The 22,491-nt window shown below is 32.2% G+C and overlaps 1 protein-coding gene across 1 annotated transcript in view; it reads left to right on the top strand.

Annotated features, from left to right (window-relative positions):
• LOC119840731 overlaps positions 1-22,491 on the top strand; it is a 104,570-nt gene that overhangs the window by 45,977 nt on the left and 36,102 nt on the right. The window contains exon 3 of the mRNA XM_038367449.1: positions 17,942-18,054. Coding sequence (XP_038223377.1) covers positions 17,983-18,054 — 72 coding nt within the window. The 5' untranslated portion in view covers positions 17,942-17,982. The remainder of the gene's footprint in view (positions 1-17,941; positions 18,055-22,491) is intronic.

Below are 22,491 nucleotides of genomic sequence, written 5' to 3'. Positions count from 1 at the left end.
CGTTTAAGTATGATAACTACATGTTGGATAACGATAGTTATAGCTAGTTTATTAATTAGTTGTCAGAAGGTCATTTTGCAACAATGTGACACTGTATACTAATATTTAAATGATGTTATCAATATGTTTATACCGATAATGAGCGATTAAATAATAATTAAACAAAAGGTTTATTGGATTCTATACGAACAAAGTACATTAATTTCGTTAATATAGCCACAGACTTAAGAAAACCGGTCATGTTTATGGAATATCTTCTAGTTTCTTCTTCATGACTGTCGGAGTCACCCAAATATATTTCTTATCTTTGCTATTATTACGTTACTAAATAACGGTTGTGAATAAACAACCATGAAATACATTAATAGATGGAATAGAATAAATGGGTTAGGTCAGTGTCGGCCATTATTTCAAACGCTGAAATAAGTAATGTTTTGCTAAGAGCATAGAAATTGCTTTTGAATAGCATTTGACTGTAATCCGCGGCAAGTAAAAGCTATCATTTGAGATCGAAAAGATAACGGTGTACTTTATTGATACCTGATATTATAATGATTTTCATGCTTTGAATTGGATATTATTGTGTATAAATTATTTACTGTTATAGGTGTTTAGTTAGTATTAAAGAAAATTTAAAATGAAAGATCATTTTAGAATCTTTTTTACCTGCTATTAAGAGAGTCACGTAAGGATCATGAGTTGGTTAAAAATTGAAGATATGGTATTGGGAGACGGGGAAGCTATTCATACGTTTAAATATTTAAGTATGAGATAAATGTTCATTTTATTCGCTTAACTTCGTATAGCAATATACTTAATGAAAAGTTAAAAAAATCACAATATAGTATTGGATTATACTTATTTCAACTGCTTTTCCGTATCATACATTCATCATTATTTAATTATTCATCACATTATCATATATTAATTATTCATTGAATTAAGCAATTCGTAACATCGATACATAGTATCCTCGTAACGGGGTGTTACACACCTTAAATTATATGTTCATGTTTAGTATAATCTGAATGTTTACTTGCTCAACCGAAAAGGTGCCATAACATGTGTTATAAATTAATGCTTCAGTAAATACGATAATCAAACAGCACGAAATTAAGGAAATGCGAACAATACGATTTACTTTCGTCTATTTGTAACGTGTCCGTTGTTCAATGGTGCGATTTGATGCTCCAATGAGCGTAAGAATTGTGTGGAACTTTCGTTTTGAACACCCTAACATTGTTTTTTGATTGTAGGTCAAAGACGCGGTTGCTCGCTATCGATGTTAGACTTTTTTGGTATAATTTATCAGCGGTTTTTATGCTAATAATTATAATGGAAAGAAGATTCTATGAACGAATGGGAAATTAGCTTAAAATTCTTGTGCCAAATGTTTTAAGTGTCTTCATTAATTCGTGATATCTTTTTATAGTAGAATCAGTTCTTTATGTTAATTTCATTATGTTTTATTTAATATACGCAGTTTCCATAGCAGTTATATTTAAGTATTTAGCACAAATTTAATTACACATTATAATAATATCAATGAAGACAATAGCCGTTTCAAATCTCTCGTCTCAAATGACAGGAGGTTCTGAATATCATTCCAGTAAGCAACCAATATTTCACAGCGAACAATGGAGTCTATATTACAAGATTATTTAGTAGAAAGCAATGGGAACGTAGAAATCGGATTGTGCTAACAGCTACACTGCGGCTTTGGCGATTAGAATTCGTAACAAGTGGTGCATGAAATAGCCTTTATTTTTTAATGTGATATCTCGTTGATGTTAGTTTGGTATACTTTAAGCGAGTAATTTCAGGTCTTTAATAGTTTTCTTTTACTTATTGTATATTTGTATTGTCCATTATAGCGTTGGCTTTGTAATGTTTGTTGGTATAACTTGAACAATTACGTAAGATTCTTTTGCTTTATTTATGAATTGTGTGAATAGACCAACTTAAATTTACTACATTTTTAGATATCTGTACTTCTGTCTTCCTGATTTGAACGGTATTATGAATTAATATTACAAAGTTTGTGTTTGGAATATATATTATCTGTAGTATACGTGTCACACTTGGCCGTTTCGATTTGCAACATTTCATCGCTGCGTGTTGCACTCGGCGGAACTTATTTAGCCTTCAGCGAGCTGTAAGGTTGTTTGACTCGAAACTGGAGACAGGTGCAGTATCGAACTGCATAAGTATTTGTGGTAATTGCTTAAACTTCCATTTCACTGCAATGCAGATGTGGTTGCCTTCATATGCTACTAATGAAGAAGTATTCTTTAGTAAAGTTTCGTGTGTCCTAAGTTTGTCTTTATTGGTACGAAGGGTTTATATTGTTTCTAGCTTCTGCCCGCGGCTTCGCACCAGTTAAATTCGGAGTAGTATAATAGATGTTATTTTACATAATATAAATTTTCCTCTTGAATAACTCTATCTATTAAAAACACTCCATCGAAATTCGTCACGTAGTATGAAAGATTTAAGCTTTTTAGGGACATAGGGACAGGTAGAAAAAGTGACTTTGTAATATATTTTATAGAAAATAGAATATTTCTTAGATTTCTTCAGTAGCAGGCAAGTCACCATCATCCAGTGCTACAAAACATGTACATGATTAAGAACTGTTTTCTTTTATAGCGTTACCTTCAAACAAAGTATTGAAGCCAAACAAATAAAGGTTAATACAAATGCTTTGGTACTTGCTTATTCGATACAGTATAACACACATTCTACTTTCTTTTCATACAATTGAAACGTTCGAATCATTGTGTTTATGCGAACAAGTTTTACGACTTGCGAGCCCATAACATGTGTTACACCAACCTTGACATAGTGCTGTGTGTCACGTTTTATGTATTTGTCAAAATCTGTGAGTAATTTCGATATTTGCTTCTAACTTTTCTATTTTGGGGTTTTGTTTAGTAAAAACAGTAAAAAGGGGAATTAAATCGCCTATACCTCGATTGAAACAAATCGTTTCTTTAATATAAAAAGTTAATAAACGATTTTCGGTCAGATAAGTGAATTCTTTAAGAGCAGTATGTCTTTCAGTGATTCGTAAGACGTTGTAAATTCTTTAAAACATTATATAACGTAGATATAATACCCAACCTCATTGTTCAAATGATAAGTCGTTAGTGCCAATAAATTTAGAAACTAAAGACCACTAAATGCTTGATATATGTAAATGGGCCTTAACAGACAGACATAATTCGGAAGATAATTTATCTATTGCTCAACAAAATTGCGCTGGCTCACATTATGTTTACAATCGGTATAGTTACATACATCTACAGAGCTCTATTTAGATAAAATTATTGTACGCGCTTGCGCAGAAATTCGACCCACATAACGCTTGCATAATGCACGCCTCTAGCCGAAGTTTAAATTGAATTTGACCGCTTCCGTGTTTCATAGGAAGTGCTTTGAAGCTATCGATGATTTTTGTGTTCATTATATTCTGATAGTTGAATATAATGATCACGTGTCAAAGAACTGTTGCAACTAGTGAGAGTTAATGAATGAATCTAGTTAATGTCAGATAGCACGTGGTATCTCGTTTTGTGTTAACGAATTAAATGCCGTAAGAATTGTCACATTTAGTAAAATGGTGAAGCTTAATGTATTACTTTAAATACGACCGACTTATAAATCTAATTCTGTATTTAATATTTATTATGAAAGGGATTATATATCGTCGACTATTCATATCATAAATCTGATTTACGAAGTAAAGTCGATTTATTCTTAAATTTACAAACAATATTTTTTGCCATAACCTTAAGCAGTTTATGGTTTTCACATTGTCTGTAACAAAAATAACTTGTTATTATATTTAAGGGAGCTTATTCATGTCATCGTGTGCAGATTGCCATTTTACTTTTATTGTTTTAGATTGCGTGCGTTCTTTCTTTCGATATATATTTGCGTCGATATCGCGTGACCCATTAAACCTTTGCATATTATATCGAGACTTGGCAAAAATATCGTTAATTTCAGGTACTTGTTAAACAGTTTTATGTGGAAGATAAAGTCTTGTGACAGTTTGGGGCAACCTTTTCTGGCAGTTTTTAGTTTTGCAGCGATCGCAATTTTATGAAGGTTGTATGTATAATTTATGAGGAGTGCTGTGATTGGATTTTTTTTTTGGTCGATGATAACATGCCTTTGTATTGAGAATGCCAGTATTAAAAATTGTGTTACTGCTAACAATAAATTATATTGTCGTTAGACATTTTGTCGATGCAGCATTTTTTATTAATTGACTTTGTCTTTATTTTTATTTTTATTTTTGTTACTTATAGTAAAGTTAAACCCTTCCGGATGTACTAGTAATATTATTCTCAAATATTACGCACATATAAAATTAAAACATAGAATCTGTAACGAAATTAAAGCATACACAACACAATTCGTTATACCACTCACTGTTTATTTAATAAAATTCTATGTCGCATCAAAAACAGGTCGCATATAAGTTTCGAAACGAGTGCAGACGTGGTTGGGCGGACACTTCGTGGATAATGCCTTACGTAGTTCGTAGTTTAACTAATACTATGGTTATAATTTTAACGTTTGGTTGGCTGCGTCTGTAGTGTGGTAATTGAAATAAATAGTGAGTTTCAAGGCGTATGGAGAAGGAACGTTCACTCGCCTATGAAGAAAACAAATATGATTGAATCTTTCATATAGATTATTCAGAACCTCAAAATTTGCAATGTGGTCAATTCAATTAAGGACTATTACAACTATTTTGAACGTAAAGATTTGACACATATATACATTTTAGTAATTTCAATTATATTATTTAATCCTCGGGCTAAATAATATATCCGTTAAAAGTCTACCTCTAGTCTTTAGGTATAGTTATTAGTCTTTAAGTTTAAAACCTAGATTTCGAAGTATTTATTGCGAGCGTATATTATACATTTTGTTTCTTTAAGTTTCTCCATGTCTTTCGTGTTTATAAAAGATAAGACGTTATTTCTACAGAGATGAGACAAATAAGATAAAAATTACTTCTCACACGTATCTTGTCTTCCTGGAGTAGCCGGCACAGAAAACTTTTTTAAAGAATTTTTATTAAAAACCATGTATTGAAATATTCTTTAGACTGTTTTTTTTAATTGTATCAATAGATAAAGTCTTGAATAAATTATTTTGTGTAATGTGTGTTAGAGAAGATAAATATTTATTTATTTGATTATTTCAGGTATTGAGCTACACAAGTTGCTGCATATCTTATAGGTCTTACAATGAGTTGAGTTTGTGACTCAGTGACTTTGCGTTTGACCAATTCGGTACTCTTTTAAACGTCTTTCTTGAGGCACAAGGAAGTTTCTTATCGAGGGAATAAACGTACCACGAGTGAAGCCAGGTAGACCGCTTGTACATAAATTAAATCGATTAGAGCTTGTTCATTTTAACAGCAAATTATCTATGCATACCGTAAAATCGAGACAAACGCACATCACATGTAACTTATTACGCTCTATTTAACAAGTGGGTTAACATTAACAATAGCCAATTAAACTGCGTGTACGTGCCTGTCATATATTTAAAACAGGTGCTATATTGGAATCTTTATGTGTGTGTGTGAAGTTAGAAGATAATCTCTTTGCAGCCTTATACTCGTGTTGGTTTACAGTATTTTAGATCGTTTTCAGGATTCGCATCAAAAGAGTAAGACGGAATCTTATTACTAGAGCTTTAATGTCCGTTCGTCTGTTTTTTGTCTGTCTGTTTGTCCGTCGTCCGTCCGTCAGCCGACTGTGTCCCATGAACCATGATAAGGTCATAAATTGGATAAGTAATAAACTTTTTTCCAGTCGCTCTTTAACTTATTTGTACGGAATTCTTAGTGTCGCGAGTACCTACCTACGACTCGCACTTGACCGCTTTTTTAATTTATCTCTTGCTGTTGCCAATAAAATTCGAAAATTTTGCACTGTCCGCTCATTTGTATGCTTAGATCTTAAAAACTACGCAACGGCATCGAATGCGGGTTTTCTTTTTTAATTGAACGAGTGATTTTAGAGGAAGGTTTATTAATACGGACGCTAATATAAATCCAGAAATGTTTCTAAATTCGTAAAAAAGGAAAGTACGGGACGCTGTCTGTCCAAAATACGATAAAACGAGATTTTGCGATAAAAACTAACCTCTTTTTTATTTCGCAACATGAACCGTTAAAAAAGAATTAAAATAGGCACGATTTCTTCATTATCACCTAATTGATTTTAGATTTGACAATGAAGCAACCAATCAGATTCTTTACGTTGTTTTCACGGTTACCGTTACGCGCTACCACGCCAATAATTTCTGCACATTTCCGGCGATTAGTTTTTAATGTGCATGTCTCCATGTTTTCTAATATATGCTTATCGATCTATAAAAATAACGAGCCCGCAATTTATCTTTTGATTATCAGCGGAAAATGTGTTTCCTAGTACTTCTGCGTAAAGTAATCACGAACTAATTATACTGTTAATATGATAACTAGATGTGCCTTATAAAGGAAGTAGGAAGGCCTGCTACGTGAAAATTACGTTAGATATTTTACTAAAGATAATTAATATTTTAATAACAATTCTTATCCCGGTTTCACCTGGGTATTAAAAATATAGCCTATGTTGCTACTAACTAATGGTAATAGAATTTTCTAAATCGGTCAAGTAGGATTTAATTATTTCTTCAACAAACAAGCATGTAATCTTAGTAGTACAAATCTTCAAAATTTGCTTGTTTGAATGCGCTCATCTCCGGAACTACTTTTCCGATTGCAAAAAGCTCTTGATACATGTACACTTCATGATAATCGTTACTTTTAATAAACGATATATTTATAATGTGAATTTCCACTATGTAATTCTTCTTAAAACATGAAAAGAAATTATTCATTTTAAGTAAATTAACGAACAGTATGGGATTATGGTCTGAACCCTTTTAGGAGGCCTGTGTCCCAGCAGCTGGAACACATATGGGCTGATGATGATGATGATGACTGTTGTTAATTGGTTAATAAAATAATGTGTTAACCGGGTCTACTAGCTGATATGTTTTTTTTTTTTTACGTCATAGCGGGCAACTGAGCTGGTGGTTCGCCTGATGGTAAACGATCACCACCGCCCATGAACATTCGCAAAGGTAGTGCCTCTGTGAATGCGCTGCCCGCTATAGTGGGTAAGGGAAAAGGAACGAATTCATGACAGGAAAGAAGGAATGGACTGGGACGGGTGAGGAAAAGGAAATAGGCCTCCGGCTCCCCCACTCACCGTACGAAACACAGTGGCATGCCACTATTTCACGCCGGTTTTCTGTGGGGGGTGTGGAAATGGTATGTTATAATATATTCCTTTAAAATAGTGAGCATGCATGAACCGTAACGATTTGTGTCTTTCAATATAACCTAAAGGACACTACATAAGCTTCTTTCACACCAGAAACGCTGTCAAAGTCCATGTAAGTCACTGGTTGATTGTTAATGCAATTCAAAGCTACTGCTACATAGATGGTTACTGTGTATCGACTGAGTTTTCTATTTGCACTGCAGCTTACCACCGGTCCACCACATACCTAGGTTTAATTAAGGACGAACAGCTCTGAAGCTCTGTTGTAGTATCGGGCATAGACTACAGCGTATTTTGATTCATTTATTATATTATACGCATACATGCAAGCAAAGCTTTAAATGCAAACACACTATATTTTCTTGTGTTTGATTTTACGCGAGTATTATATATTTAGAAATTAAAGTGTTCGAAACGTCGGGTTAATAATATAATGTATTAATGGCCTTTAAATCCGTTAAAAAGTCTTTAATTTCTAAATGCAAACACACTGATTGAAATATTTCATTATACCAAACCACGGTAGGCATGTAAATATTGTAAAATGGTTCCTGTATGCAAAGCAAAAGAAATAATAAAATTTCTTCTCCTCGACATCATATTTAATTTTGAAGGCTCTGAAAGGGCGGCGAGAGACAAGGGGACGGTTAGTTATCACCAGTTTTTCTTAAATGTAACATAGTACTATACTTTAGGCATAATAGGATACAATAGGTACTACTTTTTTTCATTAAATTGTTTTTAAATTGTTACGTTACTCAAATGTATGTGTAGAACATCACTATCGGTGGTAAATATTAACACTATCTTATGACGATTCCAAAGTGCTTCTATAAGAAGTCTAATTGAATAAGTGCATGTTTGAGTTTGAGTATGAGGTTATCAAAGCTCTGTACCACAATCTATAGCTTGCTCATGATACCTACTCTAAGATAACAAACAATCAAATATTATCTATACAACATTAGCATTTAAATAATGAATATAATTGACATTAAGCGATTTCCACTTCGCCCACACGACATTTTTTATTCGCTTCCACCGGTCGCGTTAACGGTGATCCGCCTCTAATGGCGCCTCTCATTGGGCATTATTAGTGGTGACCTGTAACCACAGCCACTTAACAGCTATATCCATTTAACCTTAGCATTTGGTTTTTATGTCAAGAAAAGGGCAACGCTTATGAATTATTTTCTGTATACAATCTGTACACTGTACACATAAAGCGTTCTTCTTTACGACTGGACATCGAATTGAGTCATTTTCATTGCATGCATTATATTGAGTTTATAAAATTTCGTACAATGCATCGCCTCTTTAATCCTTTCTGTATCCCATTTATTAAAAAAATTGGCAGTTGTAGATGTGTTTACCTCTGTACCTCTGCAAATATTTATGGGCGGCGTGATGGTCAATCAGGCGATCCACCAGCTCAGTTGCCGCTCTTACATAAAACAAAAGAATATTTGGCTAGCGGTTTCAAATTATAAGGCAACAAAACTTTTTAAGTACAGTGATGTCGGAGCCGGAAAATGGTATATGTGAACGTTACAGTCTACTTACTTTCGTAATAAGAGTCGAGACATTGCATAATAATTAGTTGTGTCTAGTTTCGTAGTTAAATGAGACCGCCATGACTCGGATTATCTTCATATATTCTTTGTTTTTTAGATAAAAGCATGTAGGTATATAGTGGCGATTGAGTGACGATGCGTTAACATGTTGATGACATAAGTATTAAATAACCTATCGTATCTATACAATATAGTCATAACGTAATATTTTTCGTATGTATTGATGCCTGTAGGTGCTGTTGTTAATATTGCTTTCTCATTAATTTACCCAGATTTATACACTTGTTACTAAGCAAAACGTGTAACATTTTCTATCCGATTTGAAACGCCGTAATTGGGATGCTACAAATCTGTAAGATCCATAGCTTCGATATAATCGTAAAATATGAAACACGGTGAGAAAATATATTTCAAGCATCAATCCCTATTGTCATGTAGCAACCGAGGAACGTGAGAAAAACTGAAATTATGTCGTAAAAACACTTGAAAACGTGATTGTAATAAAAATTAATATTTGAACGCGAACATGAGTGAGGCACGCGTACGTAGTTACGTGAAGTAAGATATAGTCAGATGTGTAACAGACACGTAGTTTGCCATTCGATATGCGTTTACGAAATTATGCTCTTTTATGGCTTATTTTTAATATAGCCCATTATTATTTACAGTTAATAATAACGGTATATGTGATGTATGACGTGATAACCTTCATATGACGCACATTATGTCCCAATAGTGAGAAGAATTTTATAAATATAATTTACTAGGTGCGCCCCGCGGTTTCACCCGCGTAAGTCCGTATCCCGTAGGAATGTCGGGATAAAAAGTTGCCTATATGTTATTCCAGTTTTTCAGCTGTCTACGTACCAAATTTCATTGCAATCGGTTCAGCAGTTTTTGCGTGAAAAAGCAACAAACACACACACATCCTTACAAACTTTCGCATTTATAATATTAGTAGGATACTTCTGTATTTAAACTTGGTGCACAGCGAGCATAATTATTTCCTTGGCTTTATAAAGATAATTAAAAAGATACATCCACATGAAAAATCACAAATATAACTATAATTTTAACCTACACGTTATCAGTGCGTTAATTTTAATACAAATTTGCCCTGAATTTCATTCCAACGATATTTCTTTCATTAATATTAACATAGTTTATAGAAAGCGGGCATGCAGGAAACCAAAATGGCCTCTTTAATAATCATTTGTTACAAAATTTCATTAGCAGTCTTACTTAACCTTCCTCCGATGTTCTCATTCTCTGTTGCTTTAAACAACAAATCAACTGTGACTAATCTGTTCTATTATACGATGTTTGTTTGCATATTAACTTTGATGATCAAAAAACAAGGACTTCAAATCACAAACAGCAACATTTCGTTCTCTTCGGGATTAATCAGCACCAATTGTAGATTGCAAGACCATGAGATCAGCGCAATAAATTTTCCAGTGTAAATTGGTTTCAAGATGCTAAGCGCTTTATACTCTAATTTTGCTAAACAGTTGGTACTACATGATTTGTAGTTAGCTCTCTGGGTCCTTTAGAAACGTGTGATTGATGATCATGATGATAACAGTTTACCTTATCAGAAACCTAAGTAGTACAATCCCTCTAAATATTTAATCCCTCTTATTATTAATTAACTAATTATTTTTAATGATGTATCGTTAATAAGTCATTACTTACCATGATAGGATATTTGATTTACGTAACATACTCATGGTTGTCTTAGAAATAACATATTTCGTAAAACATATGGTCAACGTTGTTTCTTTGTCTGCCATATACGGGGAGATATGGCATTCGGGCCTCGTAAACATAAAATACACATAACCTTTTGTTTCTGTTATGAGGTATGTTGAATATGATATAACCCAATGTAATATATAAACATAGATTTAGTATGTTCTTTGAAGTTGTTTGAACAAAATTTCGACTGGGTGAAAAGATGGATGATTCTTTTTTTATTGAAAACGTGCCTTCTGGGGACTAGTTCTGAAAATTCAAAGGCGGACTTTTTTTTATGTCACAGTCGGCAATGAAGCTGGTGGGACGCCTGATGGTAAGCGCTACCATCGCCCATGAACATTTGGAGAGGCATAAGGTCCATTGCAGACCTTATGCCTCTTCAAATGGATTGCCGAATTTAAATTGGAAAGGGATTAAGAAAGGATTGTCGAGAGGAATAAAGGAAAGGACTAGGAAGGGTAAGGAAAAAGACATGGGCCTCCGGCTCCCCACTCACCGAACGAAACACAGCAGAATGCTATTTCACGCCGGTCTTCTGTGGGGGTGTAGTACTTCCCCGGTGCGAGCTGACCCAATTCGTGCCGAAGCACGCTCGACTACCACATACAAAATTCGGTTCGGATTCGGTTTTTGTGAAAAATAACAAATTTCGATAAAAATCTATAGAAGAGAAATTGTGTACTGATCGAAGAAACATTACTTTGTTGTTAAAATAATCCTAGCTACATCATTCGATACAATAATTCTGATAAGACGACGTGCTCTGAATTAAGTTATTCATAGCGGTATTTTATACACTAGAAAATGATACGTGTCATTCAACCAAACTTCCTCTCGATAGATTGCCTCATGCTGGCATGCTCATGATTGGGCGAAGAGGAATGAATTAAATGCAATTATTATCGCATTTTTAAGAATTGCCAATATTAAACAAGAACGACATATATAAAACGAAATAATACATGTTTGCATATGGTTTACATATATTGATTATTTCACAAGATACCAAATTACGAATTTGGAACGAATTGATTTTTTTATTTTCCGATATTCAAAGCGAGACATTTATTTATTATTTTTGTGTAAATTATTATTAAAACTCGTTAATTAAATAAAATAAGTACCCAGTAAAACACAGCATAATTTATGCGATATATAAAAGCTGCGAGTAAAATGAAAATTTATCTTTCCTTTTTGTCCACAGATCTAATATTTTCTTGCTATCATTCAGATAAATCTTTCTCCTTTAACGAGCAAAGCTCTGTCTAACACCTCCGCTTAATTTACAGGCAATTTAATATAGCCACTGCTTACTTGCTACTTATTAGTGTCAAGACTTCAGTAATGCATGCTGGAGTAGCAATTTAATTTTGCAATCATCTTTTAGTAATTGATGCGTATATCGCATTAAGGTTACATAATATAGGTTTTCGTAACATTAACGGTAATATAACCAAGTTTATATTTATATAAGTATAATGTTAATGATATCTAGTCTCTTTTTATAAGCCTTTTTGTCGGTTTATTACTCTTATTAACACTCAAGATAGGCGCATTTAAACAAATTTTTTTTTTTGGGAATTTAATTGCAATCCTAATTGTTAAGACCTTTTTCTGACGTAAAGTTGTTTGTGATTCACCCTGCAGGAAGTAAAGGTATACGTGGCGATGACCTGAGCTGTAGTCAGAAAGGAGGTCCATGCAAGTTTATTGACTAAGTTAACGAAGTCTTGCATAGGGTCTAAGCAATTGTGGAGTATATAACAAAACCTGATGCTTAGAAATCGAAACACGTTTTAACATAACAGAAAGTAATTTATTGGCATTATATGACTTTATTTTATTAAAAACCTGGAGGGAGAAACCAATGTGCATAAATATTTTTTTATATCTGCTTAATACAATATATATACATTTACACAATGATTAATTGAGGAAAATCACTAAAAATCCATGCAATCAATAATAACATCGATACTGTTTTGATAAGAAAACGTTTAAGTAAGTATAAATGTAAGTAGAAAATATAAATAACCAAATTATCCCAGATATTATCCCAGAAAATGACGCCATTTAGTTCCAAACTAAGCAACGCTAGCTAGTATAATGTATACTGGGCAAATGTAAAACATTACATAAATTTCAAAATAGAGGTACGCGATGCCATTTCTCTACACGCAATCGTCGCCAACTTGTACATAAATTTAATCGTTCTTGTTACTGATATATGGCCATATAATCGATCTATAATATATTCAGCTCATACTCTCGACACCTAACGTCTTTATTGCCTAATAGGCATAAGTCTGCTAGCTTTGTATGTACGTCCATAGTAGAAAGTGGCGTGAGATGCACGCGGACTGTCAATGGCCATTTTAGTGAAAATTCACAATGTTTTCGTTCCGGTATTGAAACCCTTTGGTCTAGTGACCTAGAAAATGGTATTGTGTACTTCTCTATGACTGTTTTGAAGTGCTAATATATATATACAACGTTGCTATTTTCTAAAATTATGTTGTTTCGTGCAATTTGTGTGGTATTTTGTTCATTGCGCCTGACAGATACATTTATCAACAAAACTGTAGATACTATTCTGTATAGCAATAACACTACAAACTGAATGAAACGAATTAATGGCTTAGTACATATCTTTAATACTATATCATTTACACTATGAAAAGTGTTCCAAGAAAACATTCGGGACAAACATTAATGTACACAGATAAGAAGAAAACAAGAAACAATCTGAATGTTTTTAACGTAAAAATACCTACATGAGATACATGCTGTTCGCCCCGGCTTCTCCCGTGGTACATAATATACAATATAGCCTATGCCAGTGAAGTTGTAGCTTTCTAATGTTGAAAGAATTTTTGAAATCGATACATTAGTTTTTACGTGAAAACGTTGAAACATACAAAAAGACAATAGTTTCCCCTTTATGATGTAGATAGTGAAGTGTAGATAAAACATTCGAAGAACTTTATTAAGAGATATTTAAAACCTAAATTTATGTAAATTATGTGCCTTAAAGGGAACGACAGTTTTATTTTTCGTGTTGTATTTGTCAAATAGACAATTGTGAAACTCGTTAAATGTTTGGGTTCATACATGATTGCAATTGCAGTGTAATTAAAAAGAAAGTTTGGTAAACATATTAAGTAAGCAGAGCTACTTCATACCTATTAAATATACAGGTGTCAAGAAATGTTAAGCATGGTAAGGTCAATATTGATTCTTTTTGTAAAAAGTGGACCCCAGCTGTATTTCAATATTTAATTTTATGTGCTAAACCTGAATTAGATAATGGATTCAAATACTCATGTTACTAGGCCATGTGAAGTTAAACAAGTACCTTAATTGAATACAAGCTGCAGCCCGTGGCTTCACTCGCGTCGCGCATACATAAAAAGTAATATGTATGTTTTTTTCCTAATTCAGTATTCATGATATGTCATCAACACCCATATTTCTTGCCATTGCTAGGAAACTATAAGGATTTAGCGTAATTCACTACGCTGGCTAAGTGTGGGTTAGTTGGTTGATATATCGTGTCGTATTTGATTTTTGGACCTGGCGGTTTCCTCACGATGTTTTCTTTCACCGTTTCAAGCAGTCGTGATGTGGATAATGGGCGGAATTGAACAACCTAGTTATTTCCCGCACATACAAATTTCTTTAGACTGAGCGGGTGAAAAACTAGTTATATACTTAATACATATAATACATCTGCACGGATGTAGTAGACATACAACTTAATATTCTAATATAATCATTATGTATTTTATTGCAATAGTGTTCCTAGGAATTTAGGTGAATAAAAAATTGGTTTCTATCTTACTTCGACTTATTTTCACAATTATATACAATATAGTATGACAATTGTGAAAATGTCGGCAGAATTTCTATATTAAATGAATCGTATTTTTATTAACTCTAATGAACTAGCCGTTATAAGTTAATAACAGTCATTTAAACTACAGTATTTACTGGCCACTTACGTAGCTTTATAGCAGACATCTGAAGTAGTTTTTATTGACATCCTGAGATCGTGTTTTGCTTTGTAAACACACGATGGAATTTCGCCCGAATACTCAATGAATTTTTCCATTATTTCATAAATTTTTGGCGCTTGGATTTAGTTTTGTGAGTGGGATCTTAGCCCTCCAATGGGCCCCAAGTCTGCATGTATAAAAATGCTATAATTATGTTTTAATTGGTACGTGTTGGAACGATTTGACAGTTTTGGTAGTCTGCTAAATACATAAATATCAAAGGTTTTCCATTTAAACATAATCGTATCCAATCGAATCACAACTAAATTGCCATGAGAAGATACCTTATCAATTCACGTACAATATTTTTGAGACAACGATTTAGCTTTCGCAGAATACGAATTTTGTTACAATGATAATTATATTGTAATGCACTGCCAATAGAATTGTAATGGTGTGTTATTTAATTGAAGCATCCATACTAGACCACCTAGACAATGTGAGTGCGCTTGTTAAATATTTGCCATTAAAATTTTTGTCAGGTTATCAGTGAATTCTGGAGTTTAAATCTCTAACTTATACTATATTTTTTGTTATGTTTACCGCTCTCTTGTGTTTGTTGTCACTCTCTAATTGTGTATGCACATTTTATACTTATATATATACGTGCTATAGTGCTTAATATATCATTTTCCCATAACTACATAACCTATGAATTTCCATACCATTCCATTTTATAGCAATGGTCCTTAAAATCCTTGTAGCCTTAAACATTCTCAATATAACGCAACCTATTAGAACAAAATTTATAAACAAATTACTTTAATTGTCACTCATAAACGAATATTATAAACATAACAATAATAATAAAGTTCGGTGTAATAACATCGCGTGTAATTCTCTTAGGTACTAAACTAGAGAACAATGTGGATAAGAAAGTTAATACTGAGCCAATGACAACGGGTAAATAACTAGGTTTTTTAACTTTAACTCGAATTAATCTTGGTTTCTCTCCGTGTGAATCAATATGTGTGTATATGGATTGTGCGTGTGTGCGACAAAGATGTGTGCTTAATTTTTCTAATTATACCAACTTATTAATACATACACTTTTGATAATAATTGTACTTTTAAAAATTTAGAGAGAAAAGTATGAAATGATATCGAGTTCTTATTATTTACGTCATTATTAATCACCATAATATTTAGGTATATATTTAGAGATTAGTATATTAAATTCAATTGAATTTCATATATACCGTATATTTATCAGTAGGTAATCGTAAAATAAACAAGAAATTGAATAGTAACAGTTCTAGCTGACTCAAGCATAACCTGCCTGGAGTTGCATTATTTACTGGTTTGCCCTTCCTTAAAGGCCAGTCGTACAGTCACTGGGTCCAAGGCAATATGTATGCAGTACAATGTACATTGCTCCTTTTATAAGAACTTGCTGGTGCATGTGTAGATAACGTTCTAAATGAAAAAGCAATGTAGAGTAAAAACGAAAATTTCCGATGTTCCACACCACAAAAGGTCTAAAGGTTGAATTCGTAATGTTTCGTAGTTCTAGGTTCAAATTCTTAACCCCGAATCTAGTTATCTTGTCTGATAGCGAATACGAATCATATCTGTTAATGAAGTTAATTATTTATTTTAATAGCGAGTGCAAGATGTTATTGATTCACAAATATTTCTGTTAATTTAATTTGAGCAGTATATAAAAAACAACTTTTTTCGGCCGAAGACAGAGCCTTGTTCGCGGTCAGAGGTTTCTAGGCTCCAGAATATCATAAATTTAGAGAATATCAAGTAATAAACTAAAAAATATAGATTTGAAGATCTAACACTCACTTCATTCACTAATTACTACGTATAAGTAGCTGAGTCATGATGACAGTTGAAAAAGTTTTTTGTTTCGGCAGCCATCATTGTGCAATGCGTTTGCGCATCCGACATCGTGCACCGGGTCGTTGACCCCGCTTCCTATTAACAGTTCCCACACTAGACGGTAAACAGAGCCTATATAAACTGTGCACTTTTTGAAAGAAGTATTTCGTAAAAATAAATTGACAAAATTCGTTTTTGATGAATATATATATTTTGACAATTGCGTATGCACCGGAATACGTGTAAGTTTAATATATAATCATGTTTGATGTATGTTTTGATTTTTTAAATAATGACAAATATTAATACACAATTACTTATAATATTATTAGAAAATATTAAAAAATAATATTATATTATATTATTATTTTTTAATGTATTCTTAGGTTCTTCTCAGCCTTTGTCTGTCCAATGCTGGACGTAGGTCTCTCCTATGGCACTATCCTAAGGTTACCTGGAAGAAATCGCTTATGTGCGATAAGGCCTATAATCTATACATTTTGTGTTAGTAAATAAAGACCTTTTTTATAGTGGGGAAGTCTTGTATAGATAACCACATACAATTTAAATGTAGCTAAGTAGTTATTATGTAGAGGTATTCAATAAAAAAAATTAATTTAATTACAAAAATGTCACCCTATAAAAAGCAATAAGCAATAAATACTTAAACATGGGAAATAAATTAAATGTCACATCACATTGCAATTTATATAATACAATATTATACATTACGGAAGATATTAGATATTGAGATATAAATTATGAAATATTACATTACCGATGAATCATGTTAACTTCGTAATTAAATTGATATCTAAATAAATGTATCTTTATCATTTTAAGAACTGTATTTGTTTGTAAAATTTTAATAATTTGTTTTTCATTTCATTCAATAAACTTTAGCTGTAGTTGTATTTCTTGCAGATTGTTTATGGTTATTGTGGTTATTGTTATCTGTGCAGCGAATGGCGGGAATTGGGAAATTTTAAGCAAACAAAAAGTTGTAATAAATTCATAAATTAAAAGCATGTTTTCTGTCTATATTCAGAAATTTTAATTTATTTTTGATTTTAATACTTTTCATCATTAAAAAAAACAAAATGGAGGATTTATTTAACATGAAAAAGAGGGAAAACCGCCATCCACAACATACGTCTGGTTGATAGTTTTTTTTTTGTTATTTAAAGTACAATATGTGAAAAAATATTTAGCGATTGATTTGCCACAAACAAGCATTCAAATTAATATAAGGTAGTTTCGTAGGTAAACAAGGTCTTTTCATTGTCTTTTGCTGTTGCTTGTTTGTATCGAATATTTTTATTTACGCACCACGCCTTACTAATTCTAACTTCTATTTTTCCAGAGCAATGTCTCGGTGGAAGGGCAAAGTGAGGTAGCCGGCAGATGGCAGCTGTTAGCGCGGCGATGTTTCGGCCCGGGGGCGCTCTTGACCCCCCATGTTACGCGTCTCAAAGGGTACGTAGTTCATACTTTTTTGTAGAGATGGCGCTGTTATAAAATGCAATTAATGATATTCGGACGCATGTTTTTTTGGTCTGTAATGGTGGTATTTTAGCTTAATTATTCACGGTACAAAATTGCTTTATTTTCCGCAATGTCAAAAAAATAATTGTGAAATAATTTTTAACACATGAACTAATACATAATTTAATTGGTGTATGGTACACTTTTTAAAATCTATGTAGTTAGAAAGATATTTAGTTTTATCATATTATTGTAATTTCTCAAATCACCGGTTAAATTGTATGCACCAAATTCATAAGCCTTATTGTTCGCCAACTGGGTCATAATTGACGATCTATTTAATTTCAAAACAGATTAAACCGATTGTCATTTATCGTATAATTGCGTTCCTTTCTAATCCTTAAACGTAGACACGGGCGTTTAAACTTAAGCCTCAAAATGGACACAATAAAAATAGATCCTTCATGAATAATTATCTATAATCCATTATGATCGCATACAATTGTCCAGTACGAATATTATTGTTGTCAGCAATGTACGAGTGTGTAATGATTATGCAAGAACACGGGCGTGTAATCGCCCGCGGGTAGTTGGACAATCGGTGCGACGTGGATATTAATGGCTTACAAGATCTTCTTACCTAAACGCACTAACTATTCAGTAATCTGTGTCTAAACACCGGTGTTTATGTTATATTGGCTGCTGTACTGAATTGACACATCACTGTGTTTGTAATGGTATGCTATGTTTAGCGTGGTGTTACACGCTATCTATGGTTGTATTAATAACTTAGGTATGTGTTGAGACGAATTTTGCGATAGCAGTTTGAACAGTAGAAGCAGGATTGAAATTTCATTTAGAAATTGCTTCGATAATTTTTTTCCAATCTTACAAAATATCGAGTACGAAGTTAGTTTAAGAGAAAATGATCGTTCCTTGAGTAGCTCTTCATGAAACATTTAATAAACTACTACACTGACCGTTATTATTGTGTGTATCTGTGTGTCACTTTATACATGTATATTCTTTATTTTCTATAATAATTAGATTATTTGATGATTATAAAGATTACATTATTTGAAGTGTTTTTATACGAAATTTCAAAATCGAATTCAGTCTTAATTAATTCAGTTAATCTAAATTTAATTGCTCTACGGTTATTTTAATCAATATAACATTCAAGCTACAAGCAATATTGTAAACATTAGAAATAATAGTGGCCATTAATCTCGGGTTAGGCGTTGATACGTGATATCGATGTATCGTGAAATCAGAGTACGTCATTAATTATATATACGGTACAAGTTACTGCCGTAATATTCACCTTTGGGATATATACTCACATTATATATTTTTAACGTTTTACGGCACAAAACGTTGGTATTATTACATTGACTAGATTTTGAATTAAATTTAATAGTGAATAAAAGTGGAGTTAGTGAATCGAGTGTTTTCATTTTAGGTAATTTAAAAGTTTACAATGCAGTTTCATGAAGAAGTAATCAATTAACTATATGAAAGAAACAATTGAGGAATATAAATCGTGCTCTTCAGTAAAATCAGATAAACGTATAAAATATTCGTTACGATTATATAATATAATACGTCTATAATACGTCTTAACTATTTCTTTTTCTGAAGCAAAAATTGTATAACTTCGTAAAAATAATGTGTGTGTGAACGTAGACGTAAGAGTTCCTTTTATATCTAGTGTGTTAACTTAAATAATAATAAGATGTTTTTAGAAAAGGTGCGAAGTTTGACGATAATTAAATTTACTAGCAACCTTGAGACCGCTTTAGGCTTTCCATTTCTCTACTGCTTATCTAATTGTATACACGACGGCTGATAAAGTATATTATGTTAAATAAAAGAGAAATAAAGTGTCGTTGACTGTGTATTGTATTATCTTTTTGAGGAATAATATTATATTGCGTCTAAAAACAGTTAAAAAATAAGTTTCTCTCAAAAAGCTATAACATTATACGGGCATAAAAGGTGAAATGAGGAAAAGCTGACACTGTAACAAACCCTGACCATGCTAAACCAATTTTCTGATTTCGTCTATCTTATAAGTACAAATTTATCTCGCGTTTCTAAAACGTATTGTGCGTGAGTAACATTTTCATATGCAAAAACATTCAAGCTCTCATTATGTAGGAGTGGATATATATCTGTTGAGAGACATATCTCATACGTTCTCATCTTCAAATGAGAAAAGTTAGATGCATAACAGCGTGGGAACATACATTTGTATATTATGAAAGCAGCTGTTAAATGTAAGAAAAGTGAAAATCACTTGCGTTACAAGTTAGCAATTACTTTGCTACAGGCTGTTGCTTTTAGTCTGGAGTTTATGGGCCCAAGGTTCTAATGTACGCAATCATAAATCATATAACTATAGATATGTATGTATATACTAATAGGTACCTGGTACAAACTATTAGTCGTATAAAAGTGTATCTTATATGTTTGTCTATGTATCAAGGGGAGATTTCAATAGTATTCAATGATTTGATAATTTAAGAATTAGGAATTTTGAAACATTTTTTTGGTAAATAGAGTTATATGTACTATATATACTCATATGAAAGTGTAAATTACACGCGTATCGTTTTATAATTTTTAAATCCAAATCCAAATAAAACTTTTTAAGTTCGTAAAAAAGCTTTCGAAGTAATAATTATATTCAAAGTAAATGTACTACGTGAATCTTATCCGAAGAAATATGCAACTATAACTTTTTCTTTGAACTTAAAACTTCGTAAGAAAACTCTGGCATCTTAAAAACTTCGATTAAACTGAGATTAAACTTGACAAAACTTTTTTGTAATCTATGAAATTAAGTATTGAATGTTTTAAAATATTCTGTATTTGACTTTAACAGAAATATTGAATCGTAAAAATTTTCTTTTAATTATAGATTTTTATAATTATATGCACCAAGCACAAAATATTTTTGTAAATTATATGTAACTATATTTTACGAGCTTATAAATGTTATGTAGCAGTATGTTATGGGTAAAATTTCAATGTGTTTAAAGATTATTTTATATGAGTCGACAGAAACTGGGCGGAGAACAAACAGCTTTATATATCTACCTACTGAATTTAGAATAATGATGAATTATTATCGCCAACTTCCTTACACCGGAGTTCCACCCAAATTGTTTTATCAAAATTAGATAACTGAATTCTTACATCCTTCGTCTGTCTTAAGGAACAATACTAATTATATAGTAATTGTAATACTAATTACATCGTTATTAAATAAATTATTTTCGGGATCTATCGTCGGATATATCAAACTACAACTGATTATGGTTACATGGTTACGAACGTGGCATTTATATACACAATAATAGCCACATAAAAATGTGATCTATTTAATGAATGACCTTCCTTTCAAATGGATGCAGCTATCAATTGTATGTTCGGAATGCACTGAAAACCTAATCTTAACATCACGATTGGCATGTAATAATAAAATAAGGTCACATGGTTCACGACTATTTCAAATTGGTGCTATTGTTGAAATTATTTAAGTTTCGAAAGTGGTATAGAATGTAGATACATGTGTATGTATTAGTGTGACGCAATATTAAATTTGTTTTGTACAAAAATTAATGGTTATTACATTCGGATAGAAGATAATTTCTATGTACACTATCTTTGCTTTTATTCACTGGTTTTACTTTTACAACGTCCGTGATCTTGTTGGCATGTTTGGGTTACACATATCTATAATTTTTGTATTGATTGCAGTACAAAACTTAATATTGGTATATGTTTTATCTATTTATCCTTAATTCACAGTAGAATAATAATAAATAATATACAATTTCACACCTAAATTTAAAGAAAATGCTTCAAACTTGATGTGTATTCTTTATATGTATTTTGCTTTGCCGTCAAAATATTTGAAATTTAATTTAGTTTTCTTAAGATCGTGACAAATTTATACGGTATTACGTCTATTGTGGTTTTATATTATACATTACGAAGTTATCTTGAAGCACAAAAGAGTAATGAACAATATTGCTGTGTTTAATTTCTGTGACCAATAATTATTGCAGGTCCTATTTACATATCGTTTTCTAGATTATATAATGGCTCCTTCATTGCATACTGGAATGCCAGACGTTCACTTTCCACAAGGAATGTTATATTATAAGCAGTTTTATGATACGTCTTTATAGATACCGAAAGTTGTAATCCTTGATCGTTGAAATGGAAATCTTAGGTAGCTATGAATATATTTACATCCCTTGTACAACGACTGTTTTATACAGTTAAGATTAATATAATGTTATTCAAATATTTTTTATAAGCACACATTTAATACGTGCAGATAATCTAATATATAAAATTCTCGTGTCACAGTTTTCGTTGCCATACTCCTCCGAAACGGCTTGACCGATTCCTCTG

The sequence above is a fragment of the Zerene cesonia genome, chromosome 7, assembly GCF_012273895.1.
Source record: "Zerene cesonia ecotype Mississippi chromosome 7, Zerene_cesonia_1.1, whole genome shotgun sequence".
Lineage (NCBI taxonomy): Eukaryota > Metazoa > Arthropoda > Insecta > Lepidoptera > Pieridae > Zerene > Zerene cesonia.
Note: the sequence above shows the minus strand (reverse complement) of the source record. Positions and strands in the feature narration are given on the sequence as shown.